The sequence below is a fragment of the Bos mutus genome, chromosome 8 (genome assembly GCF_027580195.1).
Source record: "Bos mutus isolate GX-2022 chromosome 8, NWIPB_WYAK_1.1, whole genome shotgun sequence".
In the NCBI taxonomy this organism is placed as follows: domain Eukaryota; kingdom Metazoa; phylum Chordata; class Mammalia; order Artiodactyla; family Bovidae; genus Bos; species Bos mutus.
The window spans coordinates 7,574,564-7,591,119 of NC_091624.1; the positions used below are offsets into that span (position 1 = coordinate 7,574,564).

A 16,556-nucleotide genomic window follows, 5' to 3' on the forward strand; every position below is an offset into this window, starting at 1 on the left:
TCAATCTCCCTTTAACCACAATAGCCTTTGGGATCCTACTTGTTCTCCAGACTTGGCCCCTGTTCAGGAGATAGTTGCTAGGAAGGGAGAGGGATGATAGCCCTCTTCTCCTGTACTAGGGTGAGCAAGCCCCAAACTCTGAAAATCTGAGCAACTTCTACAGAGCTACTGGAGAGGGAAAATATCAAGAAAGGTCATAGCCCAACCCATTATTTCTCCAAATGCAATGGTCCTGCCAAAATCTCCTTCCTAAAAGAATCACCATCCTTCAGCAACCTGAAAGACACAAGGGAGGGACCCTATCTCAAGCCTTAGGGCTTTTGCTTCACAGGGAAGCTCCATAGCCCCAGGGCTCATGTGCTTGCTAACATCACAGTCTGAAGCTGGTCCTCCTTCCTCCTCCACCCAGCTGCCAGGGAGCTCATCCCCAAACCTAAATCTGAATACTTTCTGCCTCTGCTTATCTGCTAATATGGTGACCAACACATGTAGTTTAATGGCTGGATGGATAGATGGATAAATACCAGTCACTCCAACATGTTGCTAAGACTCATGACTAACCTAGTCTAGACCCTCAAATTGCGTATTTTGCATCATCAGCTTTATCATCAGAAATATGAAATCATACATAGGTATAATTTTATAAGCACACTAATATTTAGTGATAGAATGACTGGACAGTCTAAGGCCAATCTGCTCAATGGAACAGTAAGCAGTTGGTACAAATACTCATAAAGATCATTAAAATGTATGGAAAATGTGTTATAATGTTAAGGGAAGAGTCATATTCAAAACTGTACCTTATAGCAGCATCTCAATGCTGTTCAAATAACTTAATGTGACGAAATACTACCAGCAAATATTTCTAGGTGGTGGAACTCAGAATGATTCCTCTCTCCCTACTTCCATTCCTTCTGGTTTTCTGAACTTTCTCTGTATTTTCAGTATGTATGAGGTGTTCTTGAACTAGCAATAATGACAATTAAACAAATGTACTTGGAGGCAGAGGATGAAGAGTGGAGAGGGAGGTGCGCAGCACCAGTCTGGTTCCATTACAATGACCACAACCCATGCATAGCAGCTCAGAGTCACAGGACTGGCTTTATGACGACAATGAGATTACAAACATCCTTGTATGAATCCAGATCGCACTGATCTTAATGGTAACTGAGCTTTCTACTCTAGATGCCTTGCTTTAGAGGAAACACATGTAGTCACCTGTACTTCACTGAGTTCTTGACAACTGTTCAGTTCAGTTCAGTCGCTCAGTCGTGTTCGACTCTTTGCGACCCCATGAATCACAGCACGCCAGGCCTCCCTGTCCATCACCATCTCCCAGAGTTCACTCAAACTCACATCCATCGAGTCAGTGATGCCATCCAGCCATCTCATCTTCTGTCGTCCCCTTCTCCTCCTGCCCCCAATCCCTTCCAGCATCAGACTCTTTTCCAATGAGTCAGCTCTTCACATGAGGTGGCCAAAGTACTGGAGTTTCAGCTTTAGCATCATTCCTTCCAAAGAACACCCAGGGCTGATCTCCTTTAGAATGGACTGTTTGGATCTCCTTGCAGTCCAAGGGACTCTCAAGAGTCTCCTCCAACACCACAGTTCAAAAGCATCAGTTCTTCGGTGCTCAGCCTTCTTCACAGTCCAACTCTCGAATCCATACATGACCACTGGAAAAACCATAGCCTTGACTAAACGGACCTTTGTTGGCAAAGTAATGTTTCTGCTTTTCAATATGCTCTCTAGGTTGGTCATAGCTTTCCTTCCAAGGAGTAAGTGTCTTTTAATTTCATGGCTGCAGTCACCATCTGCAGTGATTTTGACAACTGTAGGTTCCCTATAAATACTTTGACGAATTAATAAACTGTCATCCACCCGACAGTAAATGGGCCTTATTTACACAGAGTTCCACAAAGTGCATTCCCTCATGCTCAGTCATGGGTTTGCGTGTTCACTCAATATTTCACCTGTTCATTCACTGGATACTCATTGAACAATCTCTGGTTGCTAGCACTGTGCAACTACCAGACATTAACCATCCATGGGAGAGGAGATTTGATGTGGTACCTGCCCTCATAGACCCTGCAATCCAGCAGAGGCAACAGTCCATAAACCAATAGGAAAATAATGTGTACAAAGTACAGGTTGAATTACTGCTAGAAGGAGAGTCAACAGATGATGTAGGAGAGACCAATGAGGGGCTGTGCAGGGGCTTCGGATGGGCACAACGCTGGCAGACCTCAGTGCAGATCCAAGAACAACACCGAGAGTGGAGTAAAGTGGTCCAGGCTCTGTCTTAAGGTATGCAAAGGACCGAGGCGGGAGAGACGGCCTCGGTCCACAGAGGCCCTGAAGGAGACTCGAGTGGCGAGAGTCACAAATGGAAGACAGCAGTGAGAGCGCCAGTGGGGCAAGCAGGCAAGGACCGCAGGATGGAAGGCTCCGCAGACCCCTTGCAGACTACACACAAGAGGGGTGGGAAGGTACTGGAGGGTTATAATGTGGGTGACACGATCCAATTCACATTTTTAAAAGATCAGCCTGAATGATGAACGAAGAAGGAATTGGGAAAAGAAGAGCACAGGTAAAAGCAAAGTCAGGAAATAAAGAGCAAAGGTGTGATCCTGTATATGGTGGGTGAAATTCCCATTTTACAGATAAGGAAGCTGAGGATCATGGTTACAGAACAACTATACGAAGGTCAAAGCTCAGAAAGTCACAGTCAAAACAGACTTTACCAAAACCATGCCATATCCTACACATTCAGGGTATGTCAAATGTGTTTCTAATCCTTGGCATTTATTTGATTTTAATGGGCACCTGTATGTACACAGACAGAAATACACACACACACACATACACACTGAAATCATAGAAACACAGGATGCTAAAGGATGCTAACACTGGAAGAGATCACCTTTCTTACACACGATCCATGAGCATTAAAGTTTAAAGCTCCAAATCTGCACCATCTACTTTAGCAGCCTCTAGTAACATGTGGCTATTCAAATCTAAATGAATTAAAATTAATATAGAATTCCTTTCAGTTCCTCAGTTACACTCATCACAGTTCAAGTGCTCCCTAGCCACAGCTGGCTTACAGCTACCATACTGGATATTACATTACAGAAAGTTCTATTGGACAGTGCTTCTCTAAGGTACCCACTGTACAGAAGGAATTAAGCTCTCTCCTAGGCATCTAGAATGGTACTAGTTATGTACTATCCTTAGGACAATTGAGAAAATAGTCACTCAAGTCATTTTCTACATTCTGAGACTTGGAAAAAGAACCTTGGCTGAGAAAGGCTAGATTCCCCTTTAGTTTACAGATCGGAAAACTGAGGCCAAAGAGGAAGAAGAAATGAATGAAGTTGCAAAGACTTCAGACTCAGGTCTCTTGGTTCCCAGTCCAGCATTCTTTCTACTATATACCACAGCCCATTGTTCAGAAAACTGAAACCATCTAGTCAACACATGTTTGCAAGACAGATAAAAATGCAGGAGTTAAAAAAGCCAGGGGTGGCCTTGAATTATTTATTCAGTTGCCCATGTGTGAGGACACAGGCGGTGGGAGGATCTGAGTATGTTTTTTTAAGGAAAACCCTTGTATTCTCTCTGACCACAGATGTGAGGAACAGCAGGAGGACATGACGATGGCCAGGGGCTAGAGGTTGGCATTGATGAATGGAGTGGAAAACATCAGAGATTCTGCAGGCAAAGAGGATTTCAAGTAGCTCAACAGCTCTGGGAAACTTTGTACAAGATGGGAGCTAGTGTTTCCTGAGCATAGAGTGTGTATGCTAGGCATATCACAGATGTCATCTTATTAAATTCCCCACAGAAGCCAGGTGGAGTGGGTATGGTTAGCACTTTTTATGGAAGAAGACTCAAGAAGGCCAGAAAGAATCAGAGGGGTGAGAAACTCACCCAAGGTCCCCTAGGCTGGAAGAGGTAAAGTTGAGACTGGAATACAGTCTGCTTGACATCAAAGCTTGTGCACTTTGTACTAAGCCAATTTCCATGAGTATGAACTCCTTGCGTATGGGAGATGGATAGATTTATTTCTTTAAAACAATTTATTGAACTTGCTGACCTACTTCCTTCAGTCATAGACTACAGTCTACATAGCTGTTAACCCTAATTAGATATGTTTCTAAAATGTCAGTTTTAATTTAACATATGATAACTCCATTATGAAATCTTAGACTGAACAGAATAGCTATTGTATGAGCCTCAAGTACCAACTGACTATAGGTTATTAAAAACATACTGATTGAAGCTGAGGGCCCCATGTAATAGAGACATATCTCATTACACAACAATTAACCCTCCAATAGGTTTCCAACAATCAGATGGTATTTATTTAATGGACAATAACTGCTTTATGAAATACAAATTGAATACACACACAGGAAGCTTCATTTACAAAACTTCCATTTCTACGTGGAATCGAGGCCAAGGCTTGACCAAAAGTCTGATACTTCTCATCGCCACAGAAAAAATAAATAAATCCACGGGCTGCTGGAAAGGCTGCTCTGAAGTGTCACATGAGGTTTCCCAAACCCAGCTCTGAGCTCCCAGTGAGGGCGCTGGGGCAGAGGAAGGGGGTTTCTACAGAGCATCTAAGGAGTGCATTTCCTTTCTCTGTGATCACATGCATCCAGCTGTCAAAAGAAGGTTCTAGATTCAAGGACTGATAGTACTGAAGGAAAATTGGAGCCCAAATTTAATTGTGATGCCATGATCTAATATGTTTTTATGAACACACACACACATACTTGTGAGAGTTCACTGCCATGTTTTATGGCCTTTATGAAGTGGAGAGTAACACCTCCTTCATAATTCAAGTTTTGGAAAAACTTAATGAAAGAACATGCGAGCCTGAGATAAGACGCTGCAAAATGTGAGTCGGAGCCTGGCTCCCACCACTTTCTATGGGCTTCTGGCCAAATCTCTCTGCCTCTTTGAACTCCAATCCCTTCCTCATCTGGCAAATGAAGAAGTTGATTCTCCTTTTACAGAAATTACCAAACAGATGAAATGAGACTGTACAGCGAGCATTTAGTACAGAATCCAGAGCAGAGTGAGCAATTGGTAAACAGCATGAACAACCATTGAGTAATATTAATTCATCATCAGCTGGTTATTATTTCCACCATCTTCAATATTGTATTACCATTATTGAATAAAACATTCAGGTCTGGGAGGGGGCAAAAATACTAATCCATACCAATTTATAGCCAAGTTCCAACCAAATTAAATATCAACATGTTAGTACATCTTCATGATCCTTTAAAATCCCCTAAAGCTTCAGTGCCTTGGGGAGACCCAATGTTGAAAGGAACCACAAGAAATGATTTCATTCATGTTTCCACCTTCAGACCACTGAGGCATCATTAGACCCACCTTTCAGTGGAGTATGACTCAGGGGGAGAAACTGACTTGCCCAAGGCCATACGGCTAGGAAGTGACTGACAGGAGCCCAACTAAGGCATCTTGTGCCTTGACTTATCATCCCTTGATCTTCTACGAAGATCATGGCATCCGGTCCCATCACTTTATGGGAAATAGATGGGGAAACAGTGGAAACAGTGTCAGACTTTATTTTTTTGGGCTCCAGAATCACTGCAGATGGTGACTGCAGCCATGAAATTAGAAGACGCTTACTCCTTGGAAGGAAAGTTATGACCAACCTAGATAGCATATTCAAAAGCAGAGACATTACTTTGCCAACAAAGGTTCGTCTAGTCAAGGCTATGGTTTTTCCTGTGGTCATGTATGGATGTGAGAGTTGGACTGTAAAGAAGGCTGAGCACCAAAGAATTGATGCTTTTGAACTGTGGTGTTGGAGAAGACTTTTGAGAGTCCCTTGGACTGCAAGGAGATTCAACCAGTCCATTCTGAAGGAGATCAGCTCTGGGATTTCTTTGGAAGGAATGATGCTAAAGCTGAAACTCCAGTACTTTGGCCACCTGATGCGAAGAGTTGACTCATTGGAAAAGACTCTGATGCTGGGAGGGATTGGGGGCAAGAGGAGAAGGGGACGACAGAGGATGAGATGGCTGGATGGCATCACTGACTCGATGGACATGAGTCTGAGTGAACTCCGGGAGTTGGTGATGGACAGGGAGGCCTGGTGTGCTGCAATTCATGGGGTCGCAAAGAGTTGGACAGGACTGAGTGACTGATCTGATCTGATCTGATCTTCTAAAAATTCTACCTTCAGTTCTATTAAACAACAGAGGCAAAGATGCTCGTTATACAAAAATACATGTATATATATATATATATGCATGTGTACCATCCATATATAATGTGCCCTTCTTATATGGTACTACGTGTATACAAAGGAGTTAGCTCATTAACCAGAGGCAGGTAAATGCCCATCTTATATGGTACTACGTGTATACAAAGGAGTTAGCTCATTAACCAGAGGCAGGTAAATGCCCAAGCTCATGAGATGTGACCAGTACCTCCATTCCAGACGAGGTTCAGGAGACAGAAGTTTCCAGGCTTTTAACAATAAAGCAAAGCTTAATATTCACCACAGAAATTATGCATCATTACTCATTAATTTCTGTTAGCAATCATTTATGTATTCCCTGATCCCCAAATCTACAACGTCTACATGGAGCAGTCGCTGTACCAGTTAGTCCTCAAGTGTGTGTGTTATTCCCTTAGTCGTGTTCAACTCTGTGCGACCCCATGGACCGTAGCCCACCAGGCAGGCTCCTCTGACTATGGGATTCTCCAGGCAAGAATACTGGAGTGGGTTGCCATTTCCTTCTCCAGGGGATCTTCCTGACCCAGGGATCTTCCTGACCCAGGGTCTCCTGCATTGCGGGCAGATTCTTTACCATCTGGGCACTTGTGGGCACTTGTTAAACAAGAGCAACAATAAAAGACACTGAGAAATCCCTCTCCAAGGCTGTTTCCCTTCCAAGTTTCCCTCCTCTTGGCAGGAGAGAGAGAGAGGGATCAACACTTCACAGGCCACACTCACCTTTCAAAGAAGTGGCCGTCGATGGGAGGGAACCACTCCAGCATCACAGAGTCGGGCGTGTGGCTCACGACCTGGGGGGCGAGGGCGATGGGCGCTGGCTTCCTGGAGGGCTGCCAGCCCTGGTACACCAGGTCCAGGTAACAGTGCATTCTGGCGACCTGATTGGGTGTGAAGGAGTCGGTGCAGTCGTCATCTGCAAGCAGGCAGAGGGAGAGATAAGCACCTCGTTGCACGGACCGACAGGCAAGAGAATGATGATGCCTCCCGGGCGGCCCGGAAGCCAGCACCCCGGCCCTTGCCAACTGGGAGCTGGCCTCTTCCAGTGCTCGAGAGTTAATGGTCTGTGAACAAATCAGTGCAGTCATCACTTCTGCAGACAGGTGAGAGGGAGCATTAGGAGGGGGAGGGCGGATGGGCCTGAAAAGGCACGTCTGAGCCTGGAGAGGGAGGTCATGGGTAAGGACAAGGGCAAGACGAGCCGCTTTCCACGGGCCCCCATCCACAGGTCAGTAAGTTCCAGCCAATCAGTCAATATCTCTCAGTCATCCACTCGTGTCCTGTCTATTTGCTCACTCATTCTTTCATATGCTTACTTGTTCCTTCACTCCCACCTTCACATTTGTTCATCGCTCATTCATTAATTCTGCTCCTTACGGATGCAGCAATTCTGCTTTCCAAAGCAGCCTTCTGAGCATTGATTCTATACTCTCTGCTCGAAGCCAAGGGCCACGGAAACCTACGGCACTCCTGCTGCTGGGAGCTGCCAGTCTAGCTACAGAGCAAAGGTCAGCTTGCTGTGTGGCTCAAGGTGGTTATAGGCTGTTCAAGTTTGTGACGCCAGTCCCCAACGACAAGGAGATGGTGTGTTGGGGAAGACGGATAAACTGGAGAGGCTTCTAGGGGAGGTCCTGGGTCAACCAGGTTACACGGTTAAGACTGGGGAAGAAGATGAGGGATGGCAGAAGGGGCAGCTCAGGACCACAGAAGCAATGAGCCCTGGGCAGTGAGCACAGGGAGACTCGGAAGTAGTCCAGGCTCAGCATCCAGCCTTCGGTGTCCACGGCAGGGATGCAAGGACAGCGACACTTTCTGCACAGCGCTGTCGCTGGGACGCTGACTGTGGGCTTAGTACATGCTTCGTACACGGGATACTGTGCTTTGGGCACGTGTAACTCTCCCATTAGTTTTGGAGTAAATACTCTGATCACTCCATTTCACAGAGGAGGAACCTGAGGCTGAGAGAGGTCTCACTACTTTTTAAAGATCACAGAGCTAGGGACAGATCTGAGGTGTGAACCCAGGCAGTCTTGACTCCAAGGCCACGTTTCTAATCAATATGAGAACTTTTTTCTGAGTGTCCATGAGACCTTGTATGGGCAAAGTGTCCCGCAGGTGTTTGATAAATAGGAGTTGAGCCTGAGTTGGAGGGGACCAGAATACAATCTTATTTCTGAATGTCTTTAGATCTAATGACCTTCAATTCTACCCTCTGTTTTCTAGGATGAGGAGTGAAGGCCATGACCCGAGACTCTTCCCTGCCAAGGAAGAAGCTTGCCTCCCGTCTCTCCCTCCAACAGCTTTACTCAGCTGCCCCAGGGGCAGATCAAGGCACTGTTTTGGCTTGGTTTCCAAAAACACCACTTCCCAGAGGTGTCCGCCTGGCCAGGGTTTCTGCAGCTGGGCCCCAGACAGAGGAGAAGGGGCTCGCCAGATCTTAAAATAAACCCACCATGGGAATTCCGCAGCATAAACTCACTTTCTCTTATCAAACAAACAGAAAATAAGTTCAGGCAGGTGCTGGGCAGTTGGACATGACCTTGAGAATCCAGCTTGGGGAAGGGATAGGAGTGTGAGGAGGTTATACACAGAAGCTGCCTCTGATCCCCTTAGCAATTTTTGATGGTCTCCTTGCCAGCACCCTGGGGAAGACTTTTATACATTTGGAAGAAGCAGAAGAGCCCAGAGTCCTTCAGAGAATACCACCAAAGAATGACTAGTTGCACAAATTACTTTCAAGCTCAGATACTTGCATGTAACTCCTTGGATACAAAACAGGCTATGGGTTGCTTTTGCCTGGAAAATAAGACTCCAATTGCCCCCAGTGGTCTAAGAAGGACTGGATGGGCTGGTACATTTTCCTTTGTTACTAAGGACTTTGTACTTCATCCCGAAAGTTTTGGAAAAGCCACTAAATAGGTTAAAAGCAGGGGAAGGGCATTCTGGCTAAAGAAGTAAGGGTTATGTAGTTAGATTCATGGGTGAATGATCCGGAGTCAAATGATTTTATGACCACTGTGCCTCAGTTTCCCACCTGAAAAGTGGAGATAATGATGATAACAAGAGTGCTGGTGTCAGAATGCTGCTGAAGGTCATGGCAAGTGTAGCATCAAGAGGCAGGAGCAGCGCTCAGTGAATGCCCACTGCCTCGGGTCTTGGGATAGTGCAGGCACCTCTGTGTGTGTGCCTGCATGTGTGCACATGTGTGTGTACGCATACACTAATGTGGGTGAGTGTTAGGAAACTAGAAGCAGGAAAAAAACCAGAATGTAAAATATTCACTCTCTTTGACTTTGCAACATCGCCATTTAGGAATTCGATGGATCGATACTCATGAACAAACATGAGGGAAAACGTATGTACAAGGACCTCTTTTGAAATATCATTTACATAGAAAAAACATTAGAAATAACACATCTGTCTATTAATAGGGGGAGGACTCTACATTAAGGCACATGCACGGAACAGAATTCTAACCAGTCATTTCCCAAACAAGGAAGTAACTCTAAAACTCAGGCCCCCTGTGTATAAGTTGGGGACATTTATATCAACCCACAACCTAGAGTGATGGTGTGGCTTCCATGAGCTGGAACACATACAGCGTTCATTTGATGAACGAGAAAGAAAATCAGCAATTTGCTTTCCTCTCTATCTTCTGATTTGTTTGGTTTTCTTCCTCCAAAGGAGTTAGTTTCCTTTTATAACTTAAAAATTAGCCATTTCCATGTCTGCCAATTTAAAAGTTTGAAAAATGGGTAGGTGACACAGGCTGGGAAGAGGACAGAACTGTACCTGAACTTTAAAACTGAAGTCAAAAAACATCCCTCCCAGAGCTAGAAAGCTTAGAGACTGAACCGCTGCCAGAATCCTGGGTGAGGTACCAAAGGGTTTCTGTCCATCATAAAGGCTCTGCCCCAGTTAGCTGACGTTTCCAATTGGCCGCTCTTAGCTTCCTGCCTCCGCAGGCTGCCCCTCCTGACACCTGTGGCCCCTCGTCCTGGTCTCTAGGACCAGCCAACCTATCCTATTCTGTCCCCACGCTGCCTCCAGCCAGAAAGGACGTGGGGGACTTCAGTATTCTGGGAGGCTACACCAGTCCCCATGCTGTTGATGTCGTGCTGTGAGTTTGCAATCTAAACTTTGTTCTCAAGAGCAATTTCCACCTGCAGCTGGAAGGCCACAGGGCAGGGAGGTTCAGGGCTGCCACTGCCTATGGGACCTCAGACAAAATGCTGATCCCTGACAGCCTTGTTTCCACCCACTGTGAAACGGGGACTCATGACCCTACCTGCCTTCCACAGCCAAGGGGAGCGTGCAGCTAGCTCACCCACTTCTAGTGCAAGAATAACTGAAGGTTTTGTTGTTTTAAAAACAATGATAATAACAGTAAGAGCAATAGATGATTATATCTACTGCAGAACACTTGGTATGTGCCAAGCATGTTACAAAGACATAAACATCAACCTAAATATTACCTAGAGATTAAAAAAAAATCTAGTGTGTATGTATGTGTAGATGGATATGAATATCTATAATGGATTTCTGTAGTTCTTATCATCACGAGCATCATATATATGTATATATATACACACATACGCACAAACATACCCACACTTGTGATGAGATATGATATATGTGCCAGGTCTTATACTGTACATTAGGTTCTGGAGTGTTTTCACAATTAACAGTCAACAGATAATCTTGCTAATCATCACTTACTGAGCACTAGTTTTGGTACCAAGGACAGTTCTAACTCCTTCACCTGTATGACTCTCATGCAAGGTGAGGGTGTTTGTCCTCCATGTACCAATAAAGTTAACAGGCTTAGACAGAAGGGACTTGCCTGAGGTCAGAGTCAAAGGCTGGCACACAGAGGATTCAAGTTGGTTCTCACACTCTAGACTTTATGCTCCGAACCACTATGTTCCTATCAACCGTCTGCTGCATCATCTTCAGTGATTACAGGATGTTCTGTCATATGAGTGCCTTGTGATTCATTTCAGCAACCCATTCTCCTTGGATTTGTAAGAAGCTTCTAATTTTTCACACATGTAAGCATTTCTCTTCTATGCCTATTACACACTTCAATTAATAGATGTCTAATTAATATGTGGAGAAAAAAAGGTTGCTAAAAACATTTTTAGGACTAAATCTTTAAACACATTAACAGATTTATTTCCTTAAGACATACTTCTTAGAGGTGGGGCTGCTGTGTCAAAGCTTAAGTGCATACTAACAGGGATACGCAGAACGGCAGTGACAAGACGCTTGCTCCCATAGCTGGGGAAGGCCTGGTTTCTGCACTGTTGAGGAAGCTGGGCTTGGGGGTCCTCTTAGTGGGTTCCTTATGGCATCTTTTCTTCAGGAAGTAAGAGTCTGACCTGCCGTCTTTCTACCTGCCTGAGGATTAGCCCACAGCTCAACGCGACCGCACCCACCCGGTGCTTGACTAGGCTTGCCCTAGCACCTGCCTGGTGTCTGCTTAATCTGAGCAGTTGGGACACTCTCAAACTCCCCCAGTGTCAGAAAGGGAGCCAGATAATTGTTGCTTAAATGCAGGCTCTGCCATGAAAGGCATGCCTTGTTTTTGCTGTGTGACCCTGGGAAGGTGACAAGTTGCCTAAGCCATGCTTTCTCCTTCTGTAAAGTGGGAACAGTAGTAATACACTTATCCCCTTGGGCTATTTAGATGATTCCATGAGACAAGCCTGTTGGGCAATGCCCACAGTGTCTGGCACGTCATAGACACTCAGTAGTTTCTGCAGACTTGCCACCAGCCATGTTCAATTTATTACAATCTTAGGACTAACAATTAATTCAGGTCCTCAGCTTCACTCTCCTTGCTCAACAAGTGGCTGATGGCTACCATGCAGGTGAACACAAACACAGAACACACCCATCTCTGCAGAAAGCCAGAGCACTCGCAAGGAAGGAACTCTAAGCAGCTGACCCAGCACGGTCTCTACCCTCTTGTCTTGACTGCAAAGCCCCCGTGTGTCCCTCTCCCCAGCCCTGAGAACCCGATCCTGGTCTGCATTTTGAATTTCATCCAGCTGCTTTTGTCACCTCATCTATCAGAGATCCTAAGAAAAACAAACATTTCAAAGCTCGTGGTCTCCTTGAATATGCTTTTGCGGGTGTAAGTTTGTTATCGTAGCTCAGTGAATTAGTTCTGCTGTTAATGGGTCACTGAGCTGAGGGGTTCCTTTAGAAAAGCAACATTAAATCAATCACCCTTTAGATCTGTACAAAGGGGAACAACAACCAAAAAAAGATTTAGTTTATGGGGGTCCAGTAGCGAGTGGCAGCTCCTGGCCCCTAAGAGGCCGGCAAACTTCCAAACTCACGTTATCGTTTACTTTCCAAGCACACTGAGCTGGCCGAGGAAAGATGCTGTAGAAATGGAACTTCAGCAGGGCTCCGGGAGGGGACGGGACACCGGATATGGATGCCGGCTCGGCTGGGAATGGGAGCATGGTAGGACTCTGCTTTTGAGGAAATCCCTAGCACTCGGGTCTTTTTTAGAGACCCCAAGCTAGGGGCTGTTTATGGCACCAAGCGTGGGTGCTGACCATTCAAGAGACCTCGGGTGTGAACTGTGTGAACTTTACATGGAGATGGCCCCAGAGATCGTTCAGTCCAAACGGGAAACTGGGAAGACCCACAGGTAGTGGGTCTTCTGGATTTCAGGAGGGACAGCCTCTCTTCGAATGCAATCAGAGGCAAAATCCCGTCAGAAATGGAGACTGCTAGAAGCGGGCTCCCCTGGTTTAAGCAGAAATGGAGGCTCAGAGTCACACAGCCACTCAGAGTGCCCCCACCTCTCTGACAATGATCTCTCTGGCACAGACTCGAAAACCACCCAGATCGCTCAATATCCCACTCAGCCATCAGCTAGGTCTCCTTGGAAGAGTGGCACAAGAGGGAAAGAGAAAAGACGGTCTCCTGTGAAACGGGGGTAGTTCCAGCCCCATAGGCTTGTTGAGAGAGTTAAACAAGATGGCATATATTAATGTCCTTTATGAACAATAACGGTTTGATTTTTTTTTTTTTAATGTTTGGGCTGTGCTACATGGTATGTGGGATCTTAGTTTCCTGACCAGGAATTGAACCCATATCTCCTGCATTGGCAGCATGGAGTCTTAACCACTGGGCCACCAGGGAAGTCCCATGAACAGTAAACTTTTATATAAGTAGAAATATTGCTATACAAATCAACTTGATATACCTGTTGTTAGAGAAATTACTCATATTCTTCCCTACTTGGTTTTCTTCCTCCTTCCTCCCTCCTCCCTTTCTTCTTAGTAAACATTTTTTAAAAACACAAGGCCTGTGCTAAGCGCAGAGAGAACAGTGATGTCTCAGAGACAATTTCTGCCTTTATAGAGCTCACTTGCTTTGGTGGTGGAAAGAAACACCTAAGTTGAATATTATAAAAGATCTGGATGCTCAGCTAACACACACAAGCATCTGGTGCTTTACTCAAAGTCTCTTGGCCTAGGGGTGAGGCTGTGACCATCCTAAGAAAGGGTATCTCATTCGTTCTTTTTCTTTTTTTAAAGATTTTTATAATGTGGACCATTTGTAGAGTCTTTACTGAATTTGTTAATATATTGCTTTTGTTTTATATTTTTTGGTTTTTGTGGCCACAAGGAATATGGTATCTTACCTCCCCAACCAGGGACTGAATCTGCATGCCCTGCATCGGAAGCTGGAATCTTAACCACTGGACTACCAGGACAGTCCCAGGATGGCTAACTTTCCAAAGATGTTATAAGGACTAGAGCTGGTCTTGATATACACTAAAAGGAAGTGCAGGGGATCTTGGAATGCACAGAATGAGTTATTAACACTGTTATTGATGGTACTAGAAAGGACTCTGAGCGGGTATATGCAGTGAGGGAAAAAACAACTCCATCTCATGTAATAATTTCATTATTTGTAAAACCAAAAGAATTCTATTTGACTGTAATAAAACAGTAAAAGAGCATGTGAAAAAAATTTTTTTAAAGGTTCAACAACCACCAGCTTAGAAAACTATAGCTGCAAAAGTAGGAGAAACCTCGGCGATCAATTCCAGAGTTTCCATTTTCTTGAGAAAAGTGGGACCCAGAGATGGGAAGTGACAGACCCCAAAGCAGCAGGTGACCTAGCAGCAGAACCGGCCCTTCTACTCAGGTTTCCTGACTTTTAGCCCTGGTCAGCTTCCCAAAGCATCTTTCTGAGGAGCTTTTAGATACAACATCTTCCTTGCATCCCTGAGGTACTCATGGAAGGCACAGGTACTCGATTATTTGGAATGAAGAGATCTTAGGAAAGACAGGCAGCCTGCTTGAGCCAGGCCGGGAGGCCACGTCTGACACTGGCACTCTGGGGCGGTGTGTGGGCCCGCAGAGCGTGGGCCTTACCTGCATAGCTCATGAAGTTATTGTATGGAGTGTTGAAGAAGCTGTTGAAGCCACATGTGTCGTTCCCTGGCCCCGGGTCACCGCAGAACTTGTGTTTCGGAGCTGGGTTGGTGTCACTGCAGAGGTCTCCGGTCTCATAGGAGGGCTCTGTCTCCATGCAGGGGTCGCTGCAAGACTGGATTTCCGAGATGCCTCGGAAGATGTGGTAGAGGCCCAGGCTGTGCCCAATCTCATGGATCATGGTGTGGGTGTGCCCAGGGATGCCGTAGAAAGATGGATTCAAGACGATGCCGCCTGCCAGGGGGAAGTCAGAGTGTTAGGTGAACTGGGCACCCTGCTTCCTGCTGCAGGAGTCCCCAGATCCCTCAAGGGGGAATGGGGCACGGCCCAAAGTAACCACAGTCTCCTCCACCCTATGACTCCACAGCTGAGAGCCGTTCTGACTTGTGGCATGAATCAGTGATGGAGTAGGAAGAAGTCTCAAAGTCATTTTGTGCAGTCCCTTCATTTTTCAGTTGAAAACACCGATGCCTAAAGGAGTGAGGCAACTTACTCAAGGGGATGTCACACTACTTAGAAGCAGAGGCATGATTACAATTCAAGACCTTTGATTTCTGGATGGCAAAGATTTCAGCTGCAACTTCTTAGGAAGTAAGGCATGCCCCAGTTCGTGAATATGCTACACAAATTGTTTAAATGAAACTCTCATGCCCTGACTCCTTGGTCCCAGCTCTCATGTTGCCTTCACTAATGCTGTGAAGTTGAGCAAGTTGATTGTCATCTCTGAATCCCATTTCCGAAGCTCTGTACCCTACGAGAGTGAATATTCATAAAGGCCAGCACTGGGCGTACTCACCATTATAACAGTGATAATAGTCAGTGTTTCTTGAGCATTTATTACATATTTTCAGGCCCTGTGTTCAGTGTTTCACATGTATAAGCACACTTAATCATCTCACAACCCCATGAGAGGGGCACTGACTCACAGAGAGGTGAAATAATTGGCCCATGATCAAATGAGTAAGTTGGGAGTTCAGATTTGAACCCAAGATCCTTGGGTTCCAAAGCCAGGGATCTTAATCAGTTCTGCTGCTAATGCCCACCACAGGCACAGACTATGGTATCTCATTAAGTAAATGTTGAATATCTGCTGAATGCCACCCCAATGAAAGAGGTTTTGCGAGGCCTAAGTAACTGTGTGTAAGTAGCCAGCATATCACCTTCCACACAGCAAGGGCCTTGTTCACTGTCTGACCACTTGGTACCCCAAGTGCACTCCAAGAACGGGCATCATCAGCTTCACCTGGAGGTGATCAGAAATGCAAACCCTTAGGCCCCACCCCAGACCTAAAGAATCAAAATAATAAGTCTTTTACCAACAGCCCCAGATGATTTGCCTGTATGTTCTAGTTTGAGAAGTGATAAACCACCCTACCTATCTTAAAAGAATGACCATTTCTACCCTTGGGCAGATAGACGGATCAGATCTCAGGAAAACCAATGGACAGCATGGTTCTGTGTTTGTTTTTAGCTCCTGGAGAAATACATACAGGTTGGCAGATAGATATTGCAGCTGGAAAACCCAAGTGTGTTTGAGGGAAGGTTACGCTTCAAGTCCGAGCACAGAGAATGAATAAAGAAGATGTGGTACATGTGTACAATGGAATACTGCTCAGCCATGAAAAAGAGTGAAATAATGCCATTTGCAGCAACACGGATGGATCTAGAGATTGTCACAGTGAGTGAAGTCAGACAGAAAAGCAGAAATACTGTATGACAGCCTAAGAAAGGGGCGTCATCAAAGAGGTGATACAAAACGAACTTACAGAACAGAAAGAGACTCACGGACTTAAGAGAATGTA

At 45.3% G+C, this 16,556-nt stretch overlaps 1 protein-coding gene across 1 annotated transcript in view; it reads right to left on the reverse strand.

Moving 5' to 3' along the window:
- The window catches only part of PAPPA (pappalysin 1), a 267,243-nt gene that overhangs the window by 189,758 nt on the left and 60,929 nt on the right, over positions 1–16,556 (reverse strand). Inside the window, 2 exon segments of the mRNA XM_070375021.1 lie at positions 7,010–7,202; positions 14,695–14,988. Coding sequence (XP_070231122.1) covers positions 7,010–7,202; positions 14,695–14,988 — 487 coding nt within the window.